This window comes from Planococcus citri, chromosome 5 (genome assembly GCF_950023065.1).
Source record: "Planococcus citri chromosome 5, ihPlaCitr1.1, whole genome shotgun sequence".
Classification (NCBI taxonomy): Eukaryota; Metazoa; Arthropoda; class Insecta; order Hemiptera; family Pseudococcidae; genus Planococcus; species Planococcus citri.
In genome coordinates, this window is record NC_088681.1 from 33,223,192 (window position 1) to 33,248,915 (window position 25,724).

General features: G+C 33.2%; 5 protein-coding genes across 9 annotated transcripts in view; 2 read left to right on the forward strand and 3 right to left on the reverse strand.

The window, feature by feature from the left end:
* Positions 1–341: 341 nt before the first annotated feature.
* LOC135848196 (MKRN2 opposite strand protein) lies at positions 342–10,004 on the reverse strand. 2 transcript variants are annotated; one of them, XM_065368024.1, is made up of 6 exons: positions 9,864–10,004; positions 9,529–9,595; positions 1,079–1,221; positions 926–1,003; positions 630–839; positions 342–562 (listed from the first exon to the last, which is right to left on the reverse strand). In XM_065368024.1, the coding sequence occupies exons 3-6, from the start codon at positions 1,204–1,206 to the stop codon at positions 364–366; spliced, it is 615 nt and encodes a 204-aa protein (XP_065224096.1). In that variant the 5' UTR covers positions 1,207–1,221; positions 9,529–9,595; positions 9,864–10,004; the 3' UTR covers positions 342–363. The 2 variants fall into 2 exon arrangements, with proteins under 2 accessions (XP_065224096.1, XP_065224097.1); XM_065368025.1 differs by lacking the exons at positions 9,529–9,595; positions 9,864–10,004 and adding an exon at positions 2,188–2,304.
* Positions 1,606–9,866, forward strand: eys (eyes shut). The gene is made up of 22 exons (XM_065367989.1): positions 1,606–2,093; positions 2,181–2,329; positions 2,414–2,527; positions 2,604–2,720; positions 2,791–2,904; positions 4,357–4,525; positions 4,619–5,546; positions 5,650–5,963; positions 6,053–6,275; positions 6,349–6,500; positions 6,570–6,706; positions 6,786–7,034; positions 7,105–7,281; positions 7,345–7,573; positions 7,647–7,810; positions 7,884–8,102; positions 8,179–8,376; positions 8,466–8,707; positions 8,800–8,938; positions 9,012–9,175; positions 9,249–9,489; positions 9,566–9,866. Exons 1-22 carry the CDS (start codon positions 1,954–1,956, stop codon positions 9,730–9,732), a joined length of 4,746 nt encoding a protein of 1,581 aa, XP_065224061.1. The 5' UTR covers positions 1,606–1,953; the 3' UTR covers positions 9,733–9,866.
* Positions 10,005–12,844: 2,840 nt separating the features above from the next.
* Positions 12,845–18,536, forward strand: LOC135848185 (uncharacterized). The gene is made up of 6 exons (XM_065368009.1): positions 12,845–13,078; positions 15,887–16,810; positions 17,381–17,570; positions 17,660–17,910; positions 17,992–18,079; positions 18,177–18,536. The coding sequence occupies exons 2-6, from the start codon at positions 15,906–15,908 to the stop codon at positions 18,264–18,266; spliced, it is 1,524 nt and encodes a 507-aa protein (XP_065224081.1). The 5' UTR covers positions 12,845–13,078; positions 15,887–15,905; the 3' UTR covers positions 18,267–18,536.
* LOC135848197 (ADP-ribosylation factor-like protein 3) lies at positions 18,325–20,455 on the reverse strand. The gene is made up of 4 exons (XM_065368026.1): positions 20,082–20,455; positions 19,733–19,993; positions 19,425–19,661; positions 18,325–19,338 (listed from the first exon to the last, which is right to left on the reverse strand). The coding sequence occupies exons 1-4, from the start codon at positions 20,082–20,084 to the stop codon at positions 19,297–19,299; spliced, it is 543 nt and encodes a 180-aa protein (XP_065224098.1). The 5' UTR covers positions 20,085–20,455; the 3' UTR covers positions 18,325–19,296.
* Positions 20,456–22,118: 1,663 nt separating this feature from the next.
* Positions 22,119–25,724, reverse strand: part of tws (protein phosphatase 2 regulatory subunit tws) — a 40,184-nt gene continuing 36,578 nt past the window's right edge. For all 4 annotated transcript variants that reach the window (XM_065367992.1, XM_065367991.1, XM_065367994.1 and 1 more), the window contains 2 exons: positions 24,585–25,154; positions 22,119–24,481 (listed from right to left, as the gene is read on the reverse strand). In XM_065367992.1, coding sequence (XP_065224064.1) covers positions 24,616–25,154 — 539 coding nt within the window. In that variant the 3' untranslated portion in view covers positions 22,119–24,481; positions 24,585–24,615. The remainder of the gene's footprint in view (positions 24,482–24,584; positions 25,155–25,724) is intronic.

Consider the following 25,724-nt stretch of genomic DNA (forward strand, 5'->3'; position numbering starts at 1 on the left):
ATAAAAAATTAATTTTACAGTAAGAATGACTGTCCAACAGTGTTGCTCTAATACCAGAAAAACTTCTCTCGTTTTTTCCATTTTAATTTTTTTTTTTTAAAGAAAAAATTAAAAAACCATTTATTAATTGTTTTTATTCCACATAAATCATCAATGTTTCCCAGAATGATCTTTATTCTTTTGACTATTTCGGAACATTTTACAATCTTTTACAATTTAAATTTGCTTTTCAATATTAGAACACCTTCAAGAACAGAATAACAAGTTTTCTGATCACCAAGTTACAACTTTATGATTTCAGTCTGTTTTTCATTTCATTTGATGCACAAAATAGGTAGGTATAATATTATAAACGACACAAATTTATTCTTCAATATAATACTCGGCATTTTTTAAAATTCTAAATAAACGCACATATTTAAAAACCACAGCCATCTTGGGTATCACATATCTTTGGCAAAAAATCTCTTTAGAAGAAGATACTTCCATGAAATCACGATGTTGTAAACATTTGACAAATTCTAAAACGAAAGAATAGCAATTAAAACTGTTCTCATCATATCTGCAACATTAACAAAAATTTTAAAATTTCTTCAGCTTGAAAGAAAACATAAATGTACGTTGAATACCTTTGGTTTAAATTTCTAAACTCATTAGAAACTTGTAGCAGAATATTGTCCCATTTCATTTGCCACGAAATATCACATAATGTATAAATGCACAAGCATTCATTCCACGATTCTGTTTTAGAATCACATAATCCATTGAAATCATATTCTATCACTCTGCAGTCTGATCTTGTTATTCCGATATGGAGGTCAGCGTTTGGGTTATAAATACTGAAATAAAATCTCAATTAAAATACACATAGTTGAGTTTACCAATATACCAAATATAGCTACACTTGAAAAAAAAATCAACACACTCGAGAAAATTTCCCTTCGATGGTTTAAGTAATATTGAGCAAGGAGTTTGTTTAGCACGAACAAATGGATATGGAATTCTGCAAAAACATTGAGAAGAATTGAGTAAAATGAACAATTGAAGTGCCAGTCGATGATGTGAAGCAGAATCTTACCTGAAAGGCATTATGTCCGAGCTATTACTCAATTTTTGCCTACAAATAGGGCAAAATTGAGGCACAGAGTAACAAGATATCGAAGATGTGCAATGTCGAAAGCATATAATTCCAGGATCATTATTCATAATAATTATTCAATTCTGAAACAAAAACAACAACCCAACGTCGGTACAGATGATTACAATTACAAAATTATTTCTAAATAAATTAAGGGGTAGGTAGGTAGGTACAAAATGCAATGAGAAAAAACGCCATTCTCTACATTCATTTGATCATACAATTCATCAAATTCAACGTCGTTGCATAAAGAGAGCCTAGCTTATATGGTACTCGTCGACGTTTAAAACGCAACGCGTTCCTTCGCAACCCTTCGAATTCCACCGCAAAAAAAACCATTTCATTGAAATAAGGAAACGCTTCAATCATCTATTCAGCCTATCAAATCACGAGGGGTACTACACGTAGGTACCTATACATATAATACACGAAAAAAGAACCCCCTAAAACAAAAGATCGTTATTGTCAATCGTACGGGAAAAAGAATACCTACAGAATGGTAAATAGACTATAAATTAAAGTATGAAAAGCAGTAGGGAACGGCGTTAGTATGTTGTTATATGGTCTCCATGACAATACGTGATGTTAGATTCATGCAATCAGAAAATAAAGTAAGGCATATTCATAAAGTACGAGTTGCCATTTATCGTACCACGGTATGGGTTTGTAATTTAGGAGATATAATGTAGTAGGTGTCGATGAAACTGTTTTTTAATTCGATTAGGGACGCGTGCCAGGGTTAAATTACCTACGCTAGGCAGGGGGATACAGTAACCATTGAAGTATGAACGAAAAAAGCTAAAAACGATCAGCTGATGAAGTGGGTTCTTCGATTATCATCCTGGTTAGCGATCGTGGTATTTATATCGTTTCGCGGTAGTATCAATTCCGAGGCTGGATTTGCCTGTGTGAGTAATCCGTGCGTTTATGGCATTTGTCTGGACCATATCAATAGGTAGGTTTGACAGATGTTAATATTTTTCCTTTTTTTAATATTCAACCGGTGATTTTTCTTTATTCATTGTCAACTGTGTGTTTAAAGCACTTACACGTGTTATTGTATCAACGGGTATACCGGTATTCAATGTCAAACTAACTGGGACGAATGCTGGTCATCTCCTTGTTTAAATGGAGGTACCTGTATTGATGGAATTGATGCATATAACTGTTCCTGCACAGATGGATACACAGGTATGGGAAATTTTCATTTTATAATATTTACTTATGCGTAAATTATTACCATATTCGAAGACACTCACGTGGATAATCTCATAGGCCCGAATTGCGAACTCGATATTAACGAATGTGCTTCAAATCCTTGCACTAATAATGGGACCTGTGTCGATATCCATAATGGTTTCACATGCCTATGTAATGCAGGATACTCAGGTACTGTAATACACCTATTTGACTATACAAGCCTAGAAGTTTCTCGATTGACACATATGTATTTTTGACATTTCAGGCTCATTTTGCGATATCGATTTAGCCATTTGTAACACATCCGATGAAGTAAGATGTCATAACGGAGGTCTTTGTATTGATGGCCCAGGATTAACGTACACTTGCGAATGCCAGCCAGGTAGGTAACTATGATTTAATACCCTAGTTTAGAAACTGCAATCAATAAATTCCTATGAAATGCATTTCAGGATGGACTGGAGCTCTATGTGAATCTGAGGTCAACGAATGTGCATCGTCACCATGTCAAAATGGTGCAGTTTGCATAGATCTTCATGCAGATTACTCGTGCGCTTGTTTATTTGGTAGGTGATATTTTAGTCACAGTAACAAGGAAATCCTACCAAATTGGTCGACTCATTTCAGGATTGATTTCTAAGAAAATTATTTTCTCCAGCGTTCATAAAATTTCTCTGAACCCTTTTCAGTATTGAAACCCCAAAAAAGTATATCTATAGGACAATTTCTGGTCGTTCAAGCCAAATTTCAAAGTTTTAAGTGGAGAGGGGGGAACTTCAGGGCTGACATCAAAATAGGTAAGTACTGTGAAAAAAAGCGACAATACCTATCTATTTTTTGAGACTGGAAGAGGGTGAGAAGGGTGGAGATTTATGATTTTCTTCTGAAATTGTAACCAATTTTTAGAGGTCACATTGTTCTTTTTCAAAAATCCAGAAAATCATGAATCAAGTTTAGGCTCAAAATTCTTATAAAATGCTCAAAACATCAAATTTTCATTTACTGTTGAAGTTTTAACCCTTGTTCAAAGGTTGCATGACACCGTTTTGAAAAAATTATGACAAAATTTAACCTAAAAAATCTTCAAAAATTAACATCAAAAAATGTTTGAAAGAAATTTTTGATTTTTTCTGATATTTGATATAAGTCGAAATCAGGGTCAAATTTCAATCACAAAGTTCTTCAAAAATGCTCAAAACCATATCAAAAATCCCAACCAATTTTGGGCTCAAAAATTCATTGAAAATGTTTTAAAAAGTTTTGATTGAAATTGTTGATTTTCTGCCAAAAATTTAACGTATTTTGATAGGTCGCATGATACTTTTTTCAAAAATACCCACCAAAAATCATATAGGTACTTAAAGTTTTGGACTCAAAAATTTACAAAGTGCTCAAAAAAAGTTTTGATGAAAATTTTTAATTTTCTGTAGATATTTTAACTCGCTTTGATAGGTCGAAATCATGATCAAATGAGTTGACTTAAATAAAAAACATACCCATGATGCAAAATTTTTCTTTTCTGCTATGGCTACGTAGTACGTAGTACGTACGTACTCGTATTTTTGGGGGCCCGAGCAATTTTGAAAATTGAGTTCTTTTTCGTCTTTTCTGACATTTTAGACCCATAGCTACAGTAGCCTACCTAAAAAACATTAAACTAAATTTTTATGCTTGCAAAGCTAGTTGAACAGTGGACTGTAAGACTGTAGATGATCAATAACCTTCAGCCTGATGAGAAAAAAAATCGTCAGACATGCAAAATATAGTGAGGTTCTGCCATCCCCAATCCTGGAATGGTGATAGACCATCAAAATCTGCTTTTTATTTAACCTGTTTTAAGAAAATCAGGCTAGGCATTGCCTATTTTTATACAGTGAGGTTCTGCCATCCCCAATCCTGGAATGGTGATAGACCATCAAAATCTGCTTTTTATTTAACCTGTTTTAAGAAAATCAGGCTAGGCATTGCCTATTTTTATACCTATAGAAACCGTTTTTTCAAACATTTGAATCCAACAGGATACACAGGACACAGTTGTGAAACAGAACTGGAACTTTGTGATATGAATTTATGCGCTAACGGTGCGCTATGCTTGACGGAAGATGACGTCAGAGTATGTTACTGTGTGCCAGATTTCCACGGAGACAGATGTCAATATCAATACGACGAATGTGTTTTGAGGGGCAGGTAAACTACTTCTACAGCATTGAAAAAATTACATTCGATATTTCGATATCGCGATATCTTAATCCTAATTCAATATGGTCAATCAACCCTCAGATGCTACAATGGCGGAACTTGCATCGACGGCGTCGACAACTACACGTGTTCTTGTCCTCCTCGAGTCACAGGGTTTCACTGCGAATGCATAATAGAAGCTAATGGAACCGAAACCTGCGACGTTTTCATATCTACACCCGTAGTACTCGATAGTACTCCAATCTATGAGACTGAAACATCAAAAATTATAGATTTTACTACTAAATATTTCATTACATCTCTTCCAACTACTTTAAGTACAAATTTCGACATCGATACCGAGTCTTCCCCAGGTACCACAACAACAACACTTCTCACAAATGAACCAGAACCAATGACACTCACTCCTACACAGGAAGAAATTCCAACCACGACAATAACAGAATCAAAACAAAAATCAACAACCATAGTTTTAGAAACGACTACACTCGAAGAAACGACGACTGAATTTCCAGAAACAACCACTCTAAAATCTGAGATAACTAACACATCTCATACTTCACCTCACACTACTTTAACTACATTCGAAACAATTACTTACCCAAATACGACGATTTTAGGAGATAGAACCTCATCAGCAGTAGAATATCCTGAAACCAGAACATATCCTACAACGACCACCGTATTTTACACAACGGTACCCGAGTCAATTACTCAATCAAAATTACCTACTTTCGATACAACGACCGCCAAATCATCTGTGATAATTCCTTCGAATTCGACTCTTCAATTCACAACTACAGAATGTTGCGAAACTTCTGCAGAGATTACAGATGCAACAGAGACTGTACTAAGTTTCGATAGGAGTACGGAGTTTTCTACTACAGATGACGAATGGTATGTGACCAAGTTCTTGGATGAAACTACGACGACCACGATCAGCACACAGTGTTCTAATATCACTTGTTTGAATGGAGGGACTTGTTACGTTACGAAAGATGGACCGAAGGTGAGCGTTTATTTACTTTTAATAGGAATTTTCCATTTTCCACAGAATATGGTTCTGTTTAGTAAAAATGAATAAAATCACCTCGACTTTAAACCATCTTCAGTGTTCTTGTAGATTTGGTTGGGAAGGTTTACAATGTGAGGAAGCGATTACCATCAAAGTTGTGGCGTTCACCGGAAAGTCCTACCTTATTCATAATCTTAATAATGGCACATCGACCATCGTGTCTCTGAAATTGAAAACTCTGTCGTCTTTTGGCATCATATTCTACGCTCAGGTCACATCCAACATGTATATGTGTTTGTATGTACAAGATGGGTTTTTGAAGTTTCAATTTTCTTGCGGAGTACAAACCATGTTGTTCAGTGAGACTAAATACAGAGTGAATACTGGATATCAGATTCAAATTTTAGCAACGTAAGTACATATTAGGTACCCATTTATGGTTGACTAGTGATTGGTAGGTTGGCCAAAAATTGAGACTTTTATCAATTTTAAAATCGCAGAGTTGCTTTGAATAAAAATCTGCAAAATTTCGATGAAGGCGAATGCAGCGCTGCTTTAAGGATAAATAACACCGTAGCGATGAGTGGAGAGCAAACGACAGCTACAGTTCAAAAGCTGCTCAATCTACCAGCTCTCTACATAGGCGGATTTCCTAGATACCTCGTTCAGCAACTGGATCTTCCGGTGACGAATGGAATCATAGGATGTATGCATTCGTTGCAGGTAATTGAACTTTTCTTCACGTTTGAAACAGTAGGTATAGGCAAAGCAAGGTGTAAAATTATTTTTTTGCCAGGTTGATGGTCTTCATAAAGATATTTATGCGGATGCTTACGATGGTAATGAAATATCGGAGTGTTCTTCTTTGGCCTGTATATCTAGTCCGTGTCATCATTCGGCTACTTGTATCGAAAACGGACAGTCATGGACATGTCTTTGTCCTTTGGGGTAAGTTTACTTCCTTTCCTCGAGATATTGTAACACACATAATCCTATTTTAAATCAATATTCGCGCAGGTTTGTAGGTGATACCTGCAATATTTCAGTCTGTATTAATAATCCATGTCAATTTGGAGCTACCTGCATTCAATATCCAACAAACGGATTCTTGTGTTTATGTCCTTTGGGAAAACATGGCTTGTTTTGCGAACAAGGTAGGTATATACCCTTTTTGAAGAATTACCTCAATTTTAAATGTTGAATTATGTACGTCTACTGATTTTCTTCAAATAGATCTAGAAATAACACAGCCAACATTCACATCCACAGTACGAGGTTACTCTTCGTTCATAGCTTATCAGTTACCGAGTAGCTCGGTTCAGCATACTTTCGAGCTCAGGTTCAAATTCATCCCTGAAACCATGGAACAAATAGCACTGATGGTATTTATGGGTCAGAGAGGTCAACACGACTTGCATTCGGATCATTTAGCTTTAAGCTTCATCAAAGGATACATCGCATTGACTTGGAACTTGGGAGCAGGTCAGTATCATGTCATTTGAATAGTTCCACAGGCCAACGAATTGAACTGAACAATTGATAATTTTTACAGGTCCAAGACGTATATTCACTCCACGACCAATTGCTAAAAGAGGCAAGAAAATGCATTCCATTCGAATAGGAAGAACTGGATCGAGAGCTTGGTTATTCGTCGACGGTTTCAAAAACATCACCGGTCGAGCAGCTGGACGATACACGCAGCTGAACGTTACACCACATATTTACATAGGTATAAGCGTGGGAAAGAAAATTTGAATTCGATAGAACTTGCTGACGAAGCGAATTTCCACAGGTGGGCACGAATCGTATAATTTTCTAACTCTGCCTCATGATTTACCTCTCCATACTGGATTCGCTGGATGTATTTATGATGTCGAAATGCGTACGAGTCATGTGACTTTAGGACTGCAGAAAACACATCCGGAGATAGGTCGTTCGGTGGCACAATGTGGTACCAGCGAATGCTCAAATTATACTTGTCAGCATGGAGGCGTTTGCGTTCAACATGGACCTACTTATTCGTAAGTAAATGCAGACTAAATTTAAATATGATCAAAGAGTCGAGGATTGAGACCTGCGAATCGCTTTCTGCAGATGTTTATGTCCTGACGGATGGTTCGGTCCGGTTTGCGCTTATCGTCATAATTTATGCGACTCCAATTACCATAAATGTGCTGCGGGATCTACGTGTGTTCCTGTAGCTCTAACGTACGAGTGTGATTGTCCGGTAGGTCAAACGGGAAAATTCTGCGAAAAACGTGAGTGTTTCGGTGTTTTTTCTGTAGACTAAAATTATCGCCGAAATCGCATTTTTTTAATGATAATTTGCAGATGAGAATCAATTATCCGATATCAGCTTTTCTGGACGTCGTTCGTATCTGTTGACAAATCCCAAAGAAGAGTTTCAAATTAAACAGTTCAACTTCGAGTTGGAATTCAAGCCTTTGAACGATCGAGCTTTAATTATGTACGTGACTGAGAATACGTCCACGTTTTTCACTGCTTTGATATTGAAAGGAGGAATTTTAGAATTTCGCATTTCGACTTATGGTAATCCATAATTTTAAATCTAAATCAGGTGATTATATTTTAAAAACTAAAATATCTTTGCTTTCGTCATTGGCAGGTGGAAATAAAAATCCAGATGCTGAGAATGTCATCACCAAAGTTCGAAGTGGGACCATTATAAACACAGGCAAATGGACGAAAATACGAGCTGGTCGATTTGGTCAGAAACTTTACCTGACAGTAAACGGATTTACCAATTCAAAGCTTATTCCACTCGATAGTTCATTGACCTACAACAATATTTCTGTATACTTTGGCAAGTTTTTCAGTATTTTAAAATCAGTTGTAAGTTTTGATCTATTTCTAATATCGTTTTTTTTTTAATTAATTTTTTTTTTTTAACAGGAGGCATGGAAAACTTGGCCGATATACCTTATGAGGTGGTGTCAGGTTTACCTACCTCGTTCTCAGGTTGTGTTCGTCAATTTTTCATTAACTACAAGCATATAGTTCTAGACGAACATAGCATCATAGGAGGCAGAAATATAGCAGATTGCGATGGTACTCCTTGCGGCGCCGATGTGTGTGCCAATGGAGGTACTTGCTGGCTGAATACGACATTAAAACCACACTGCATGTGTCCTGAAGTAAGTCTCGAAGATGTAGAACAAAGTTGCAATACTCGAAGAAAAAAATACGAAATTACTTTTTAACGCAAAAACGTCGAATCATAATGTAGGAATATAACGGCGAACGCTGCCAAAATCAGGTGTCTTGCTCCAAAGTACCATGCAGAAATAATGGAAGGTGCGTTGAAGGCAGCAGAGGTTTAACTTGTCATTGTCCTTTGGGATGGATAGGTCCATTTTGTGATAAAGGTCCCTACTACAAATTATCATGATCTATACATAAATCTAAGTCGAAGCTCAAATATTAAAATTTTTCTTCTAGAAATGCCATCATTGACTCCTTTCTTGAGAGATGACAGTTACATCATTATCGACAAACGACCATCTAAAAAAAGACAATCATCTGGTAACAAAACCTCAGCAGATCTCATTCATATAAAATTCTCAACGACTCAGGAAAATGGAATGTTACTCTGGAACATGAAAGTATGTCGTTCACATTTTGTTGATCTTACACTACGAAACCATCGTTATGATATTACAATTTCCATTTTCGAAGGATCAAAACTTCTTTGGTATTGGAATCGAGAATGGAAACTTGAAAATAGTATGGTCGATCGACGGAGCAATAAATCAATACGTGCTAACTTCAAATATAACAGTAAACAATGGAATCTGGCATACCCTGATATTTAAATTCAACGATACAGAAATTCTATCATCGATTGATAACGAAGAAATATACCTAACTAACCAAACGCTGAAATATTTTCTCAACAGCGATGGGTTATTTTACCTAGGTATGAAAAAAATGATACATTTTTGTTTGGCTAACGTACCTGATTATGACTGATGAGTGAGTGACGTTGATTACAGGTGGTTTCCCAGACAACAAATACGTGTTAACTGAAACAAATGGAATATTTTCATCGAATTTCAACGGTTGCATCAAAGAATTCGCGTGGAACGAATACGCTGTGGTTACGAATTTCAAAAAATACAAAGGTGAAAATGTAGGAAACTGTTTCGAGTACAAAGGATAATTTGTCCAGTTTATTAAATTCTAAGTTGTTTTTTTCTTCTTTTTTTTTGTTACGTTTAACACATAACACTGTTGGATTTTGAAATTCGTAAACGAAGTATTCAGTTAAAAAGAATGGAGATGAATACTTACGATTAATTAATTAATTAATTATTGTTATAGATGGGTTCTCTGAATATTAACATAAATTTGGTTACAATTCACTGTTAATTAATAAAATTTGCTTCGAGTGATAACGTCTTGCAATTTTATTGATAATAAATTGGAGCTGGAGTGGATACAGAAGTTTCTGAGAGATGGCGTTGTAAACTGGTTGCCTGGAACTGGAGTAGAAGAACATCACATTCTTATTTAGTCTGTAGATGACGTTAGCATCAAAATCAGTCTGAGCGCAAATTATTATTTTTACGAAATTTTATTTTCATTTCGTGAGAGATGCAAAAATTCTTTTCTTATTTTTCATTGAAAATCTAACTACCATGAGTAGGTAGAGTTGGAAGCTGAATTAATCGAAGAAAAGGACCAAGGGGAGTAGATCAGCATATCTTCTACTTCCCAGTTATTTTATTCCCTTGGCAAACAAAGTAGGTATTAGGAGTATTAGGTAATCACCGTAATCAGATAAAAATGAGAATTTTTTAACAAAATGAGTAATTTTAGCAAATAATAACCGAAACTATAATTGATTGACAATTTCAAGCATTCAAAATTAAAACTCAAAAATCTGTGAATTAATTTGAAAAAACTCCAAAAAAGAAGGCTTCAATTAATGAATCACTTGAAGTTCATTTTCATGAATAGAAGATTTACAAATAGGTACCGTCCGTAGGCTGCTTCAAAATGTGTCATTAAAAACTGTAGTAAATTGATTGTTATGAATTATGATTATGAACAATTTTTACAAGTTACAAGTGCTCAAGCAAAAACATTTTTTTTTTTGACATATCACTGCACAGCGCACACCTGTTAATCAACCTGACAATTTATCAAACCGGTACGTTTGAGTATTTTATTTTTCCTCAAAATTACGAACTACTAACCTCTGGATCTATCTTGTTCCAAATCAGAATCTCCAAAATTATTTGGAAATAATTAAGAAGCATTCAAATTCAGAACGATGGGGGCACTGTACTTCAAAGTTCAAATTACCTGTATCTATAGGTACTTTTTCACACGAAGGAGCAGAGTACCTACATGATCAAAATAAGTTAATCAATTAAAAATGAAACAAAAAATACCTTCGGGCTTTGCTGATAATACATACCTATCTTGTCCCAAAATTAGAATCTTCAAAATTATTTCAAAATTTAAAAACGTTTAGAATGATACATACTTTTTTTTGTTTTTGTTTTTTTAACATGAAAGTTTAGAGTTTAGTACCTATAGGCATGAAATTCTTTTTTAATTCATCTTTGCACAAACGTACAAAATCCTCAATTCATCTACCATTTCTCCTGTCATCGTAATTATCATAAACACTAATTCGTTCGAAATCGAAATGACAATACGCATAAGTACCGACAAATGCGATCAAAAGTGTGATTATTTTTCATGCCCTGCCCCTGTACCCGCGAAGACATCAAAAATAATTTATCGAGTTCACCGGTTTCGGCAGTGCGTGGCTGTTAAAAGTCGAATTATCATTTAAATAATAATAGTAAACGAGCTGGAACCATACCAAAAGAACATAAAACGAATTACGAGTTCAATTCAAATATAACACATTTAAAACAATCGTCATTCTTTGTCCTAATTAAATGAACTATTGTTAATTTCGCGATTGGTACTTTTTTTTTACCGACGCGAACTATTTTCCATCGCTTTTCCTTTTTTAAATCGATACTTAAGAAGAAAATAGAGCATGATGAGGATAAGGCCTTGCGGAAAATAGACGTTTACCACCTGCACATCACAGTCGCATTTTTCACTTGCTGCAGTAGACAATGCAGATAAATTAAAGCAGGATTTCTCGGGTAATTATTCTCGAACGTCTGCCAAACAGCCTTGCAACAGATGGCAAATTTTCTAGCGAGAGTATTGCATCGTCACACCTTAAAATACATACAAAAAGTTCTCGTCATTTTATTATCTGTATAGGTAGGTAATGCCTGCGATAAACTAGACCTCCACGTATAAGAGGACGCATTCGATGGCGGAGTCAGAGTATCCTTGAAATTGAACTTTATAAATCTAAACTTTGCTTACCTATGGTTCAATAAACTTCACGCATGTTGTAGATTCTAACTCATAGAAAGGTTAAGACATCTCAAAAGCAATGTGCGTTACAAATTGATTATAACTATCGAATATCTTTCAACCTTCCGCGTATTTTTTTTTCTACCTGAAACAAAAAATTTAATTAGTTCATATAAACCGTTACATTTTCTTATAAATTTTACATCGCGTTATTTTTAAATCATGTAGGTATTTGACAAATGACAATTTAAGAACGATGTAAGTAAACAAGTGCCCGATTTTTTTTTTTAGGAATCGAGAGTTGGTACATCGTGTTCGAGTGTAAATAATGGAAAATAAAAAAATAAAAAAAAATATGTGAAGTGTCAATTATAAGTACTGTGTGATATCACCGCGCGGACCGGTTCAACTCTATAATCTGATTAGCGTATACTTTTGGTGGATCTTGGTAGGTAAGGTATCCAGTCTAAACAGATTTTTGTGACCGGCGTTACAACCGAGGTCGTGTCGTTGAACTCGCCTCTTCAATAACATGAATTTCAACGGCATTCTTATGAAAGAATATCTACACGCTAAAGACGTTCCCCAAATTATTAAATCATATGTTATGTGATATTATATGGACATCGGAAAGAAATTGAACAGACCGTGGTATGTGTATAGAATACATATAGGTATCATTACCTGATGATTCTCAGGTAGGTATAGCTTAAAAAATACCGATTCAATGATGGCTGGACATTGAAAAAAATTAAAGCACCTAATTTTCCTTAATCCATATTTTTATCTAGATCCTACAAGTTCTTGACTTCATCACTTCAGTATTTTACAATTTTTTTTTTTTTTTTTTTTTTTGCAGAACTCATCGTTATCACAGACATATCGAGAAATTTATGTCAACATGATGTGTTGAAGTAGTATTGGCAATTCAGTTGAGTAGGTATTCAGTCGACTCGAGGTTTCCACAAAAAATTACATACCTAGGTACCTGCTGAAGCTTATGGTGTATTGTTACTAACACTGATGATTCTTTCATCGCTTAAAAACTGACGTGTGTTAGTAATTTGGTATTGGTTTTAAACATAAATTTCTGTAACATGAAATAAAACGTTAACTTGGACAGTTAGACTTATCCTTAAATTGATCAACAGGTAAGAAAACAGTGTTTATATTCGTATAGATACATTTTACCGTGCCCTCAAAATTTGTATTATCTTTTAATCATCTATAACATTAACGCAAACCATCAACCCCAGTCTTATTATTTTCTATACCTGGAACGCAATTTGTATCTTCGATGGCTACTTCTTCGTGTTTTTTTTTTTTGAAACCTGTTTTTAAATTAAATACGATCCCGTTACGAGATAATTTATCTACTGGAATTCCAAAGTCTATCTTTAGATACCTGCAAGAATCAAAATCACAGGTATAATAATCAATGGTTCGAAAAATTCCCACTACGGAAGTAAAGGAAAGTTTATTTTACAATAAGAAACTTTTTCTTCGATAAAAATAAACTCTAGTACTAGAGGTACTTGCATCGCATGTACATACATAAACACAATTCCAGTATCTATAGGTACCTATAAATACGTTGACCTAGAAATACTTTACTTAGTAGCGCAGTGATTATATTAAACAATTGAACATATATTTCAAGGTTGAATCGCGAACCACTTTTTCAAATGAATGGACTTTTAATTTAGCCATAAAAGGTGGATAAAATATGAAAATTTGTCTCTGAAAGCTTTTGAGTTGGTATGTGCATGGAAGGTGTTTCAAGCCCCGACACCTCCGTTTTTGAGGAATCTCCCTATCATAAAAATTAGGTACTACAAAAATGTTTTCTTAGTCCCATGTGAACCACTTTTTTTTTTTTTTTTTTTTTTTAAATTGAAAATTATATCAATGGTTTTTAGTTGTTTAAAGTACTGATCAAAAATTCCACTCACATTTGATCAGATGATGAGGGATCTAGAATTTTGATTAGGTACCAAGTTTATAACTCAGGAAACAAATTCACCCCCTCCGCATCTACCATCTTTCGTTCGACAGTTCGACATCCACCCAACCCTATTTTAAATTTTTTTTTTAAAAACAATGTCTCTTTATGCGAATTGAAACCTTATCTGAAAATATCACTCGTATTTTCGTGCTAATAAGTACCTATGTACATTATCATTATTTTAAATGATGAATAAGAAAAAAAAAAGAAATAATAATGAAATGAAATAAAAAAATGAAATAAAATAAATTTAAAAAAAAATATTATGAAAAAATTCACATTTAAAATATGAAACAAAAAAGTAAAAAAATGGAATACCTACTTGAAAAAATAATATATATGTACTGTACATACAAGAAAAAAACGACTAATGTACAAAAATGCCAAGGAGGGAATTACGACCGGTGGATGGGGGAGGGGAGAGAGAGGATGAAGTGAATTTTTCGCAGGAAGAATCATGAAGTGTAGTTTTCATATTTTATGCTCTCTATAGTGACTGCTCAGAACGGTTTCAATCATATGAAAACGACATTATTACCCAAAGTACCTACTTGGCTTTATCTCAAATTAGTGAAAATAGAGATGAAGGCTGAGTTGAGACTCGAGAGAAAGAAATCTAAATAATGATACTATATTTTTATGCTTAGCAGCATACGTGTTTTTAAAACTTTTAAGTTCGGCTTGACCTTTTTTTTTTTTTTTTTTTTTGAAAAAAAAACACATTAGAAAAATAATATAACTCTCATTTTACTTAAAAAATTAGCAAAGTTTTGAAAACGCTATTTTCAGGGGAAAATTCTACATAGTGGATGATGGGATAAAAAATTAGAAAAATTGAGTCACAAGAATGGATATTTCAAAATTAAAGAGGGAGGGCAGGAAACCTTCCTGATGTGAGGTTCTCAAAGGTATACCCAGCTTTCATGCAAATATGTATTAATTCAAAATCTTTTGAGGGCTAATTTAACCTAATTTTTTTTCACCAATGTTTTAAAAGTTCAAAAGTTCTGTATAAGTAAAAGTGCATGAACATCCAAAATCAAATTAGAATAATTATAAAGAATTAAAACTGTTAAGGATAGAAGTAGAGGAGGATAAGAGTGAAAAAATGTTTGAATTTTGGACATTTTTTTTTCGCCAAACGCTAATTATTTAATTTCAAAAATGATCTGATAAGCTAAGCCAATTGAATCTTCTCAATTTTCATCTTCCTTCAAGTCGTTCAATGGTAAAAAAAATTGAAAAATTGTAAAAAAGTTTGAAAATATTTTACGAAAAGAAAAAATTATTCAATTTTTTTGATAGGAATCTGCTGACAAATTTGACTTTAAAATTAAAAAAAAATCAAACAGCATTACCCCTAAAATTCTGGTTGTAGATTTTATTGATCTTACCTACTAATTCTGAAGTTTGTCATCAGTAGGTAATTAGGTACATATAAACAAATCCACACCACAAGCTGAAAAAAATCATCGATAAATTTGGTCAAAAAAATTTGCAAAATAAAAACAATTATAGATAAAGTGCGAGTAGTTGCATCCTAGAAAACATATTCCATAGATTGAGAACATGGCTTTGTGGATACTGACCCAGAGTACACGTCATTTCCTCACTCTTACCTCTTCCACCAAAGTTGTTCCTAACGGCTCGCTTAACGATGCTCCTGTACTAAATGACGCGACCGAAACCAGTTGTGTTGGTGTCTCTAAACTTCCATCAGTACTCCTTGAACCCTATCATAATGTAAATTTGTCGTGTTCTATTTACTTTTTATTCGATCGCGTTTCGTATTAATTTTTGCCAGATTTTTTCAAAAAATGCGTAATTTTTTACCTATACTTATCGCGCATTAATGTAACTCATAATGTGACAAAAGTGTTAAATAAAATATAGGTTATCGTTTAATTGTGATATTAGTTTACGTATTTTTTTTTTTACAAATTTTTTTTTTTAGGTAACCAAATTTTTAAAAAATGTACAAATCAACCAAGTTATTCATATTGTTTCTATTCGTATCGCCAATCCGGTTCTCATTCCAACAACCAAGTCCTTTGGGACAAAACCATCAAGCCGAACATGAAGAAGAGAAAAACGTATTCCTAGACGCAGCCCAAGATATGCTCGGAAGTCTGATGGAAAAAAATCCCGATTTGAGTAAAAACGCCGCTATGGGGGCTCTCAGTGGGATTTTCCAAACGATGAAGGGCGGTCAAGCAATCGGCGATTTGTTATCAGGTATGAATATACCTGGCGGCAGTGGCGGCGGCAGCAATGTAGCCAGCAATATACTCAGTGGTATAGCTGGTATGTTGGAAAAAAATCCCCAAGGATTTGATCCAAAAATCCTGGGCCAAGTTGCCGGAGTGTTCTCTTCGTTGGCTGAAAGTAAAAACGAAGCACCAGGAACTCAAAGCAGCCCTGACTGGGGATCAATATTAGGCTTAGCTGGTAATTTAATATCATCCATGAGTGATAAAAACTCAGAGGGTGGTGGTGGTGGATTAGAAGGGTTATTGAACCTGTTACCCATGCTGACTGGTAATGTACCAAGTGGACACGTACATTTCGCTGATAACGAACTGGAAGATGAATCGGAGCATAATAGGTATCAAAAAGAATCGTATACGCCGCCTTTTATGCATATTTTTTACGAATATTGGGAACATTTCAAACAATCGGAATTTGGTGAAACTGTATGGAAGAAGAGTGGTCTAGAAGCCATATTCCAGCTGTTTATCGATAAAGATGGGTATTTCCAAGTTGATAGGATATTCGAGTCGATGGAAAATGCTTCGTTTAGACGGAAATGGATTAAAAGTCTGTCCAGTTTTGTTGGAGAATGGATAAGGCATTTGTCTGATCCCAGTACTCAAGCTAGGTGAGTTTTTCATGATCAATAAAATTTGCTACCTATATATCTAATGAAGTAATGACCGATTTACCTGTCACCTTTCCCAAACAAAGTAGGTAGCTTAAAATTCATAAATCTCATTTTCTAATAAAATTCTGATCCAAATTTGTTATTTACCTATACCAAAACATACCTACTTACAACTACATATAAGACGAAATTTTACCACGAACTATTAAGTAGGTATCATCAATCACTTTGTAAATGTTCCACAAATTTAGGTTATACTCAGTACCTACCTACCTATCATCCACATACTCATATATGCATAAATTTTATCAAGTGCTCAGATAATAATTTATGCATATTTATTTTCAAATGTCAACAATCAATAGATATTTGGTTCAATTTTTTTCACTTACAATTCATCAAATTTTTCCAAGAACACTTGTCTTTAATTTTCAATCACATTTTTTTTTCAAGGGTTTGCACTATTTTTTTGGATGATCAAATTGTGATTATAAATTGGATCTCAGACTTCAATGGTGCTCATACAATACAATCATGAAGCAGAAGCTAAAATATTATTTTTTTCAGGTACATCGCTAACATAAAATACTTTGGAAACAGCTTCCTAAAAGCTCAAGGTTACTCAAAATCAGTATACTTTGATCCTACTAAACCAACTGATTCTGCAATCTCAATAATTGATGCCATAACAAAGAAACATTTCGCTTTGAAAATAAATTCAGGAAAATACATCAAACCAGCTGTAATATATTTACAAGTAATCGTCATTTTTATTTAAATTTTTTTATTTTTTTTTTACAAAAATCGAGTGAGATAGGTACTGAAGATTGATTATTTTTTTCTCAGGAAGTATTCAAAATAGGCGAAGGAAAGAATCTACTCAGTATGACACAACTAAGTTCAAAAGAAATTAGTGATAAATTAGCAGACGTGTTGAATGGTGAATTAATAGAACCAGTTCTCAGGGTATGGCGAGCATACAAATTTAGTATCCTGAATCCTCATTGTGATAGACAATTATTATGCTATTTAAATAAAAAAGATAACAGTTCACCAGCTCGAATAGGCCTTAAACCTGGAGTAATGAAATTATCTAGGTAATTTTTCAAAAATACCTATCAGATCGAAATGTGCCCTGAATTTTTAATTTTCATTAAATTGAACATTTTTTTTTTCAGTTTATCCGCTGCGTGGTACTTATCAGGCAGGACAGGAACGCCATTCTGGAAATTATATAATGCTGTTACTGAAGATATGGTTTGTGAAGTAAGTATATGAATATTTGACAATTTATTGCAATTGTTGGAAGAATAAAATTCGACGAAAATATGAACACTTGTGATTTTATATTTTTTGTCTTTAGGTACATTACCCAGGTGATTGTCACAAATTCTACGCAGCAGACCATGCATTTACAACCGAAAGTAATAATCTTCATGGCGAGGAATTATAAGATCTTTCTATGCATCTATCAAAACCATTTCAACATTACCAAATAATTTTAAGCATAATTACTCGTATGTAATTTTATTACTTATTGAAACGTTGAAGTTTTTTTTTTTTTTTTTTTTTATATACCCGTAGTTACAATACAAAATACTACATGAGATTTTACAATTTACACCATACCATCAAAAAATATACCTATGGACAAAGGTTATTTTTCAAAAAAAAAAAAAAAGCTTCACCTTCGATTTTGTTTTGAATAAAACACCAGTACAAAGTGATGAATTGAATATTATATTAGGACGGATTCGAAAATCACAGCATCGAATTAATACAAACTTGACAACAAACAAAATAAATTTGAAATTTTATTATGTACATATGTGATACTTTTTTTTTCAAATGCAGTTAGTTGTTCCTATAAGAATGTATAGAAATAATTATTTTGTTAAAAATGTGAAAATTAAATAACACCAATTAATGTAAATATTTCATACCGTAAAAATTTACCGGTAATTTTAATACTGTTGAAAGTAAGACGAGCTTAAAATTAATAACATTTATTACAAAAATACCAACTACATATATGTAATAAAACATTTTTTATTTTTTTTTTTTAAATTCAAAATTTGTTTCTCAATTTTTCGATTCACAGTTTGAAATAGATATTTTTGGGTATTTTAAATACAGAATAATAAGTAATAAAAAATAAAAAACAACATGATTCCAAGACATTACATCATGGTAATTTCAAACATGGATATAGGTACCTATTATTTATGTTTTATGCTTTTGAATAAAACAAACTTTTTTTAAAAAAAATCTTAATTTTTATTTTTAGGTACCAAAACAAAATAGGATGCTTTACATTTTTTAATTTATAACGTCTTTATAAGGCACATTTAAAACGAAAGACACGTAAAGTGCATTTGCATCACTTACTCATAAAAAATGACTATAAAAAGATCACAACAAGGGCTTTGCAATTGTGCGATAATTTGTGCGATAAAACTTATTAATTAACCAATAGTAAACGATCACTTTTTCTTTATATTCTGACTGATCCATTCCATTCCCTCCTAAAATAAAATAAAAAAATAAAAAAATGGATTATTGAAAATAAATAAAGGAAGAATCGTAGATGAAATTTAAAAAACTTCCAAACCTTTATTCCTTCAGCCAATACAGCAGAACAAGCTTGAATTTGCCATGGCCTATCTTTAATCAGATGTAAATTTAACGAATGAGCTATTTCAGCAGCCGAGGCAGCATGCATTAAATCTTGCTTATTCGCAAATACTAATATGGGTACACCGTTTAATTTGTCATCCGTTAAAAGCTCATTTAATTCGTATCCAGTTTCTTGCAATCTTTTCCTATCTGAACTGTCGACGACATAAATCTGTGTACCAAAAAAAAAAAATCAAAACGTTATAACGATAAATAAAATACGAATAACGGTAATAAACTTGCCAAAAAATCAGTATTTTCAAAATAATTCCTCCAATAAGGTCGTAATTTACGTTGACCACCGATATCCCAAACGTTCAATTTGAAACCTTCGGTTTGAACTGATTTTATATTGAATCCCTGTGTGGGTGTAATATGACTAATGTCTTCGGAAGCCAGTTTCTTGAGTAGAGTAGTTTTTCCTGCGTTATCTAATCCAAGTAAGAGAATCCTTAATTCTTTACTCGAAGATGATCTGAACCTTCTCAGTACTGCGAGTAAACCCTGCAAAAGTCGAATAAAATGTACCGGAAGGTAATCTTAATAAACAAAAATGCAGGTGGAACTGATAAAATACGTGAAATATACGTACCATTTTTAATTATTGATTATTTACACTTCAAGTCGCAAACATGATTGGTCTACTAATCGAATGGCAGGTATTGAATTGCAGGAAAAATGGAATAAAAAAGTGTAAAAACCGTGAGAAGAAGCGTATGTTAGGATATTTAAAAGCTCTTATCGATTAGGTAGTTTGAAAAAATCAATTCATTCAGTATTCGCGGATGACGAATCATGTGTTTATAGTGTTCTACCTTGCTTTGTTATCATTATAATAAGGGTGGTTGAAAGGGTGTTCACACCTGGCGGCAGGTTCAAGCGTGAAAAGGGTACCTGAGTTTTTCGTTTTTTTTTTTAGGCCTTGAAGGAATACCTATTTGTCTCTAATTTTCCTCCAACTTGTAAATTTTTATAGAAAAAAATAAATAAATAAAAAATAACGCACGAGCCTAAAAATAATAGGTAGGTTTGAAATAGGTACTGAAAAAAGTTTCAATTTCATTCAATGCAAATTGCTGCATTGTTTGCAAACATGAGCGTATCTAAGAGAGAATTAAAAACATCATAATTCTCAACAAACTGATCTAATTCCGACACCCCTCATGTGTTGTTTGCACAATAATAATTTTACCTAAGAGTTTCACCAATCACCATTCGACGCTTTAATTTGCAATTCAAGTTGATTAACCCCTGTACTTGATTTTTTCGATATTCAAAACTTTTCTGAAACTGCCTATGCTTTTCAATAAGTAGGTATTGAAACCACACTTCAATAAAGACGTCAATCTTACTAATTTCATTTCCAGTTTTCTTACCTGAAAATTAAGAAAGATTTTTGGCGCTAAACCAACAGTAACCTAGATCGAAAGAGCATACAAAAATATGTACCTCACCAACCAAAATTTCAGATGCTAAAGTTCATTTTTTCGATTTTTAGAAATTATTTTTGGAAATCAAATTTGAGCCAAAACAGACAAAAAAAATTCACCCAATTAAGCTAGAAAGCTGAAATTTTGTATGTATCCTATTTTTGTCTTCTCAAGTCGACAAGCTGCCAAATTTCAGCTTTCTGTATTGATTTAGACAGATTGGATGTAATTCAGTAGAAATTGTGATTTCTGGTGATTTGCTGGAGGCTCCAGAACTGCTCAAAATGGTTTATAATCAATTTAGGAGATCAAAATTAGCAATAAGGTAAGTACCTTTTTTTTTTTTTTAATATGTAGACATTTTATTGGTAATATGGATTGAAAGAGCGACCAGATTTGAATACTCGAAGTTGAAGGATTAACACCCTAAATTTGGAAATCTTGATTTTTGAATCATTCAAAATTCAAATATATTCTACCCTATTTGGAAATTTTGAATCAAGGTTGCCCCATCAATATTGATGATGGGCAATTATTATTGGTAAGGGGTAGAGTGGACCATCTTTGACTTTTTTTTTGTTTTGGAAAATTGAAGATTGGATTCGAAAAAAAGTTGAGAAGGGGGAGGGGCCTCAAAAGACTGTGGAAAAAATTTAGGTTCTCCAACTTGTGCCATTACTTTTCTATCAGGGTTTCAAATTTTCAAATTTACATTAAAATCAAATTTTTTCGTTGATAATTGGTCATACTATCTACCTGGAAGTAAGGAAAACGTTTTTGATATTTTGTCACTTTTTTTATTTCCACAAAAAAATTTAAAAACTGGTTTCATACATATAAATTGGATATTATCATTTATACAATTCATCATAAATTTGTTTTCGATCAAAGACGGCCCATCCTAGTACAGGACATCTGATTTGAATGATTAAAAATTCAAATATTTCATCATTTTTAGCAAATTTTTCAAAATACATAAGTAAATTTCCAGTTTGCTAAGCACATACCAAACTCCTTCAATTCACAAAGTAGGCAACCAGTCATAATTTATTGTTTTTCTTTAAACGATTCTTGGAACACCCCGTAGTGATAATTTTTCTATTATTTGCGAAAATTTTTCGAGAAGTAGATTATTGGCCTCACCGTTGAAAAAAATCGTGATTTAAATCATTGCTCGATAACCAATAAATCATACGCCATTTTAAACAATTGGATCTTTATTAAATATTAATTAGAGTACATAAATAAATAGGCTTTTTAAAACACAATTTTGATTTGAAAATATTACAAAAATCTTATCACTTCAAAAATATTAACTATTACCTTAAAATCGAATTATATACAATGAAGTTTTATTCGAGTGCGCGTATATCGATGATTTTATTCATTTTTTCAAAAACACAAAAAACAAAAATATAAAATAACGCCGTTGGGGGAGGGTCAATGTAGAAAAAATTGCAAATACTGGATATATCGCTGATCTTAATAAAATAAATGCTCCGTCATTTCACTTTCACAAATTACTAGGCGCAGTTAAATATTGAAAAATCACAAACGCACCAATATAAATTAAAATTTTTAGTACGCGACCAAAAAAAGAAAAAAATAGTAAAACCGAAGACTTTAGTTACAATATGGTAATTTCAAATGGTAAATACCGTTGTTGTGCACAATTTACAGCGAAATAAAAATCGTACAAAAGGTATTTTACAACATTATGCATCATCGTAAAATAATAAAACGCGCACGTACGCTAAGAAAATTTCATAGAAATTGCTTCATTATTATTAATCCATCATCATCATCATCATCCTCATTGAATAACCACCATTATTTAAATTTCTATACTTCTTTCGCATCAATGTTTAGGAACAGAGGGTAAAATTTCGAATCATACAGCTAACACATTTTTTAGCCGTAAATGTTCGTCAATTATTACTGGTAACATTTTGTTCGATAAAATAGCACTATTTACAACGTTTCAATATCTAAATAGAATTCTAGTCCTACCAATCGATGTTACTCGCTATAAAAGAGGAGGTCAAATCGTTGTCATGTGTAATCAAACATGTCGCTTACAGAATCGAACTTTTTTTTAAAAGCTATTTAAAAAATTTCAAATTTCATTTTTTTCAAAAAAAACCACACGGCGAAGCAGCTAAAAAAAGGCAATATACTACCTACATACAAATCTTAAGGCACTTCAATTCACTCGTTCGAAAGGCTTCAATTTTTTTTAGCCATTCAAACGAGTCATACAACTCACCCTCTTTACCTTTCCCTTTCCTCATACATATAATAAATCCAGAAACATTAAACGTAATTGCGCGAGGAAGCCCGTAAATTCAATTTTCCTACAAAAGCGATACATATTTATCATATTTTTTTCTTCTAAATTATTAAATAAATAGGTACGTATTCTAGCTCGAAAATCTAATACAACATTAAGTAAATTTCCATAAAATGTTTCAAAAAATGAGAGAAAAACGCACAAACAGACATTACTCTTTGCCACGTCATCAAAAATTACCGACATGATATATTAAGCAATATGCGAAATGAAATATCACATTTATTTTCATCATATTTTTTCTAGCTAATTTCGTTGGTAAAAATTTACTTTCGACGAGATGCGAATCGCCAAAAATGTAAATAAAAAAAAACCAATACGTTACATAGAAATCCGTAATTTGAGGTAATTTCAAAGTTCCATAGAAGAGTTTTAAGCGAGTATAAGATTTCGCGTATAAATAAAACGCGGAGGAAAAAAAATTACAGGCTGGTTCAAAGTACAAATATCACATAAAAAACCGCTTCAGTCAAGAATTTTAAAATCTCTCAAATCGAAGTGAACGATTTTTTTTTCAAATTCAAAATCGAGAGTTACAGAAGTTTAGGAGGAAAGCCGTAATAAGATAAAAACTGGACAGATAAAAAAAATATATAGAGAAAACAGAAAGTATATCGCAAAACATACGTTAAAATGGCACCGATGGCACGCAATGCGAATACTGGTAACGGAAGACGCGTTTTTTTCAACAAAAAACCTGCTTTAGTTACAACATTTCACAGAAACAAATACTAAAAAAATTACATTAAGCAATAAATAAATAAATAAATAGTTATAATTTACAATATTCGTTTCGATTTTTTTTAAATTCTATTAAAAAAGTTTTTTTCTTTTTTTTTGAATTTTGTTCGATTTTTCTAAAAAAAAAAAAAGAAACCCTCTTTATCCACTTTACGTGCGTCTTGATCGGATTACAAAATATCGAGATGCTCGTGACAGAGAAAAATACTGCTGTTCGAGAATATTATTAAAAGCTTCTCTTCGAGATACTGAGATACCACAATTATCATCACCATTAACAACAACTAGTTACACAGGAGGAGGGGAGGAAACGAGAACACGTCGAATACGCATCTGTTCGTAAAATTTTTCTATCGAATCGACCGGTGACTAGAACACGCCGTAATGGAACGTTGATTTTTCACAATCATTCTCTATTTGTGTTGTACTCGGTAGTGTATCGTTCTGTAGACTATTTTCAAAAACATACCTCTGCGAAATAGCCAAATACGTACACATGTATAAGTTAAGGTTAGTCGAACGTAATGCGTTATAGTAATATAATCGTTTTCAACGTGTCCACTTATTAGCTTACCGAAAGATACGAAGTATGAATAAAATAATGGCTAAAATTTGTCTTGAAATAGATATAAATTATTGGTCGCTGCGACGGCTATTATATTCTCTTGAGGATGCCATGCGGTGTGCAAAATTTTCTTATTGAAATCCAAACAATCGACGCTGATTTCGTCTTTTCTTCTCTTCGATCCTGTACATACTTTTCTAGGTTTTAATATAGTTTTCGGTTTGGCTATTTCTTTCGTCGCCTCCAACGTTACGTCGCGTTTGCTATTTCTATCGAATATGCGGAAAAAGTTATTGTACGAGCCGGTCATTATGGCTTGATCGTTGCCAGACCAACAGCATTCGAATTTATCGAATATACAATCGTTTTCGTATAATGAACACAACTTTGAACGTAGGTACTCGTGCGCCGGGTATACTTCTATGGGTCTGGTTTCCATATGGAGGTCCCATACCTTCACCGAGAGGTAATCTCGCGATATCATGTAGCGTCCGGAATTGGAAATTTTCACGTCCGATACGCTCGAGATTATTTCTGAGAAGAAACTTCTGTTCGTCGGATCCTCCGGTTCTTCGAATACTGAAAACAGACAATTCAACGAGATTAAAAAATTGTGTTTAAGTTATCGATATTTCTTATAAATGAAATTTGCATACTAAAACTAAAAAAAAAAAAAAAAAAAACAGGGAAGAGGCGATAAAACGGGTGAGGGAGGCGTAGGTGTGAATTTTCTCAAGAATTGCCTCGTACGTACAAAAAAAAATACACAATAAGGAAACACACCGACGAAATAATTTGACGTATTTCAAGTAAAATAATCTCTTTAGAACTCTTGTAAAATGATGATTCAGAGGAGAGGAGAGGGGTCAATACCGTCATAGATGACCTTGTAGGCCATAGATTCACACATTTCAAACACATAATTTTGTGTCACTTCCCTCAATTTTTAGCATATTTTTAAACGCTGTAATTTTTGGCCAAAACTCGGCCATTCAAAATTTCCTTCAAAAATGGCAAGCCTGAAAAATCCACGAGAATCGAAGATTAGCATCAGTTTTAGTTTTTGTGAAATCTTCTGCTATTTTCACAGAACAAAACTCACGTCTTCCTGCTGATTTCAGAAAAATTTTGGTTATTTTTTACATATGT

Bases quoted from the DNA above. Each gene is read 5' to 3' on its own strand.
- eys (XM_065367989.1), top strand. From the start codon at position 1,954: ATGAAGTGGGTTCTTCGATTATCATCCTGGTTAGCGATCGTGGTATTT. The intron at 2,094-2,180 runs GTAGGTTTGACA...GTGTGTTTAAAG, and splicing joins TGTCTGGACCATATCAATAG to CACTTACACGTGTTATTGTA. The intron at 5,547-5,649 runs GTGAGCGTTTAT...AACCATCTTCAG, and splicing joins TTACGAAAGATGGACCGAAG to TGTTCTTGTAGATTTGGTTG.
- LOC135848196 (XM_065368024.1), bottom strand. From the start codon at position 1,206: ATGAATAATGATCCTGGAATTATATGCTTTCGACATTGCACATCTTCG. The intron at 1,004-1,078 runs GTAAGATTCTGC...ATGTTTTTGCAG, and splicing joins TCGGACATAATGCCTTTCAG to AATTCCATATCCATTTGTTC. The intron at 840-925 runs GTGTGTTGATTT...ATTTTATTTCAG, and splicing joins TCGAAGGGAAATTTTCTCGA to TATTTATAACCCAAACGCTG.
- LOC135848185 (XM_065368009.1), top strand. From the start codon at position 15,906: ATGTACAAATCAACCAAGTTATTCATATTGTTTCTATTCGTATCGCCA. The intron at 16,811-17,380 runs GTGAGTTTTTCA...TATTTTTTTCAG, and splicing joins GATCCCAGTACTCAAGCTAG to GTACATCGCTAACATAAAAT. The intron at 17,571-17,659 runs GTAATCGTCATT...TTTTTTTCTCAG, and splicing joins CAGCTGTAATATATTTACAA to GAAGTATTCAAAATAGGCGA.
- LOC135848197 (XM_065368026.1), bottom strand. The intron at 19,662-19,732 runs GCAAGTTTATTA...TTTGGTACACAG, and splicing joins TTGAAAATACTGATTTTTTG to ATTTATGTCGTCGACAGTTC. The intron at 19,339-19,424 runs GTTTGGAAGTTT...ATTTTATTTTAG, and splicing joins TATTGGCTGAAGGAATAAAG to GAGGGAATGGAATGGATCAG.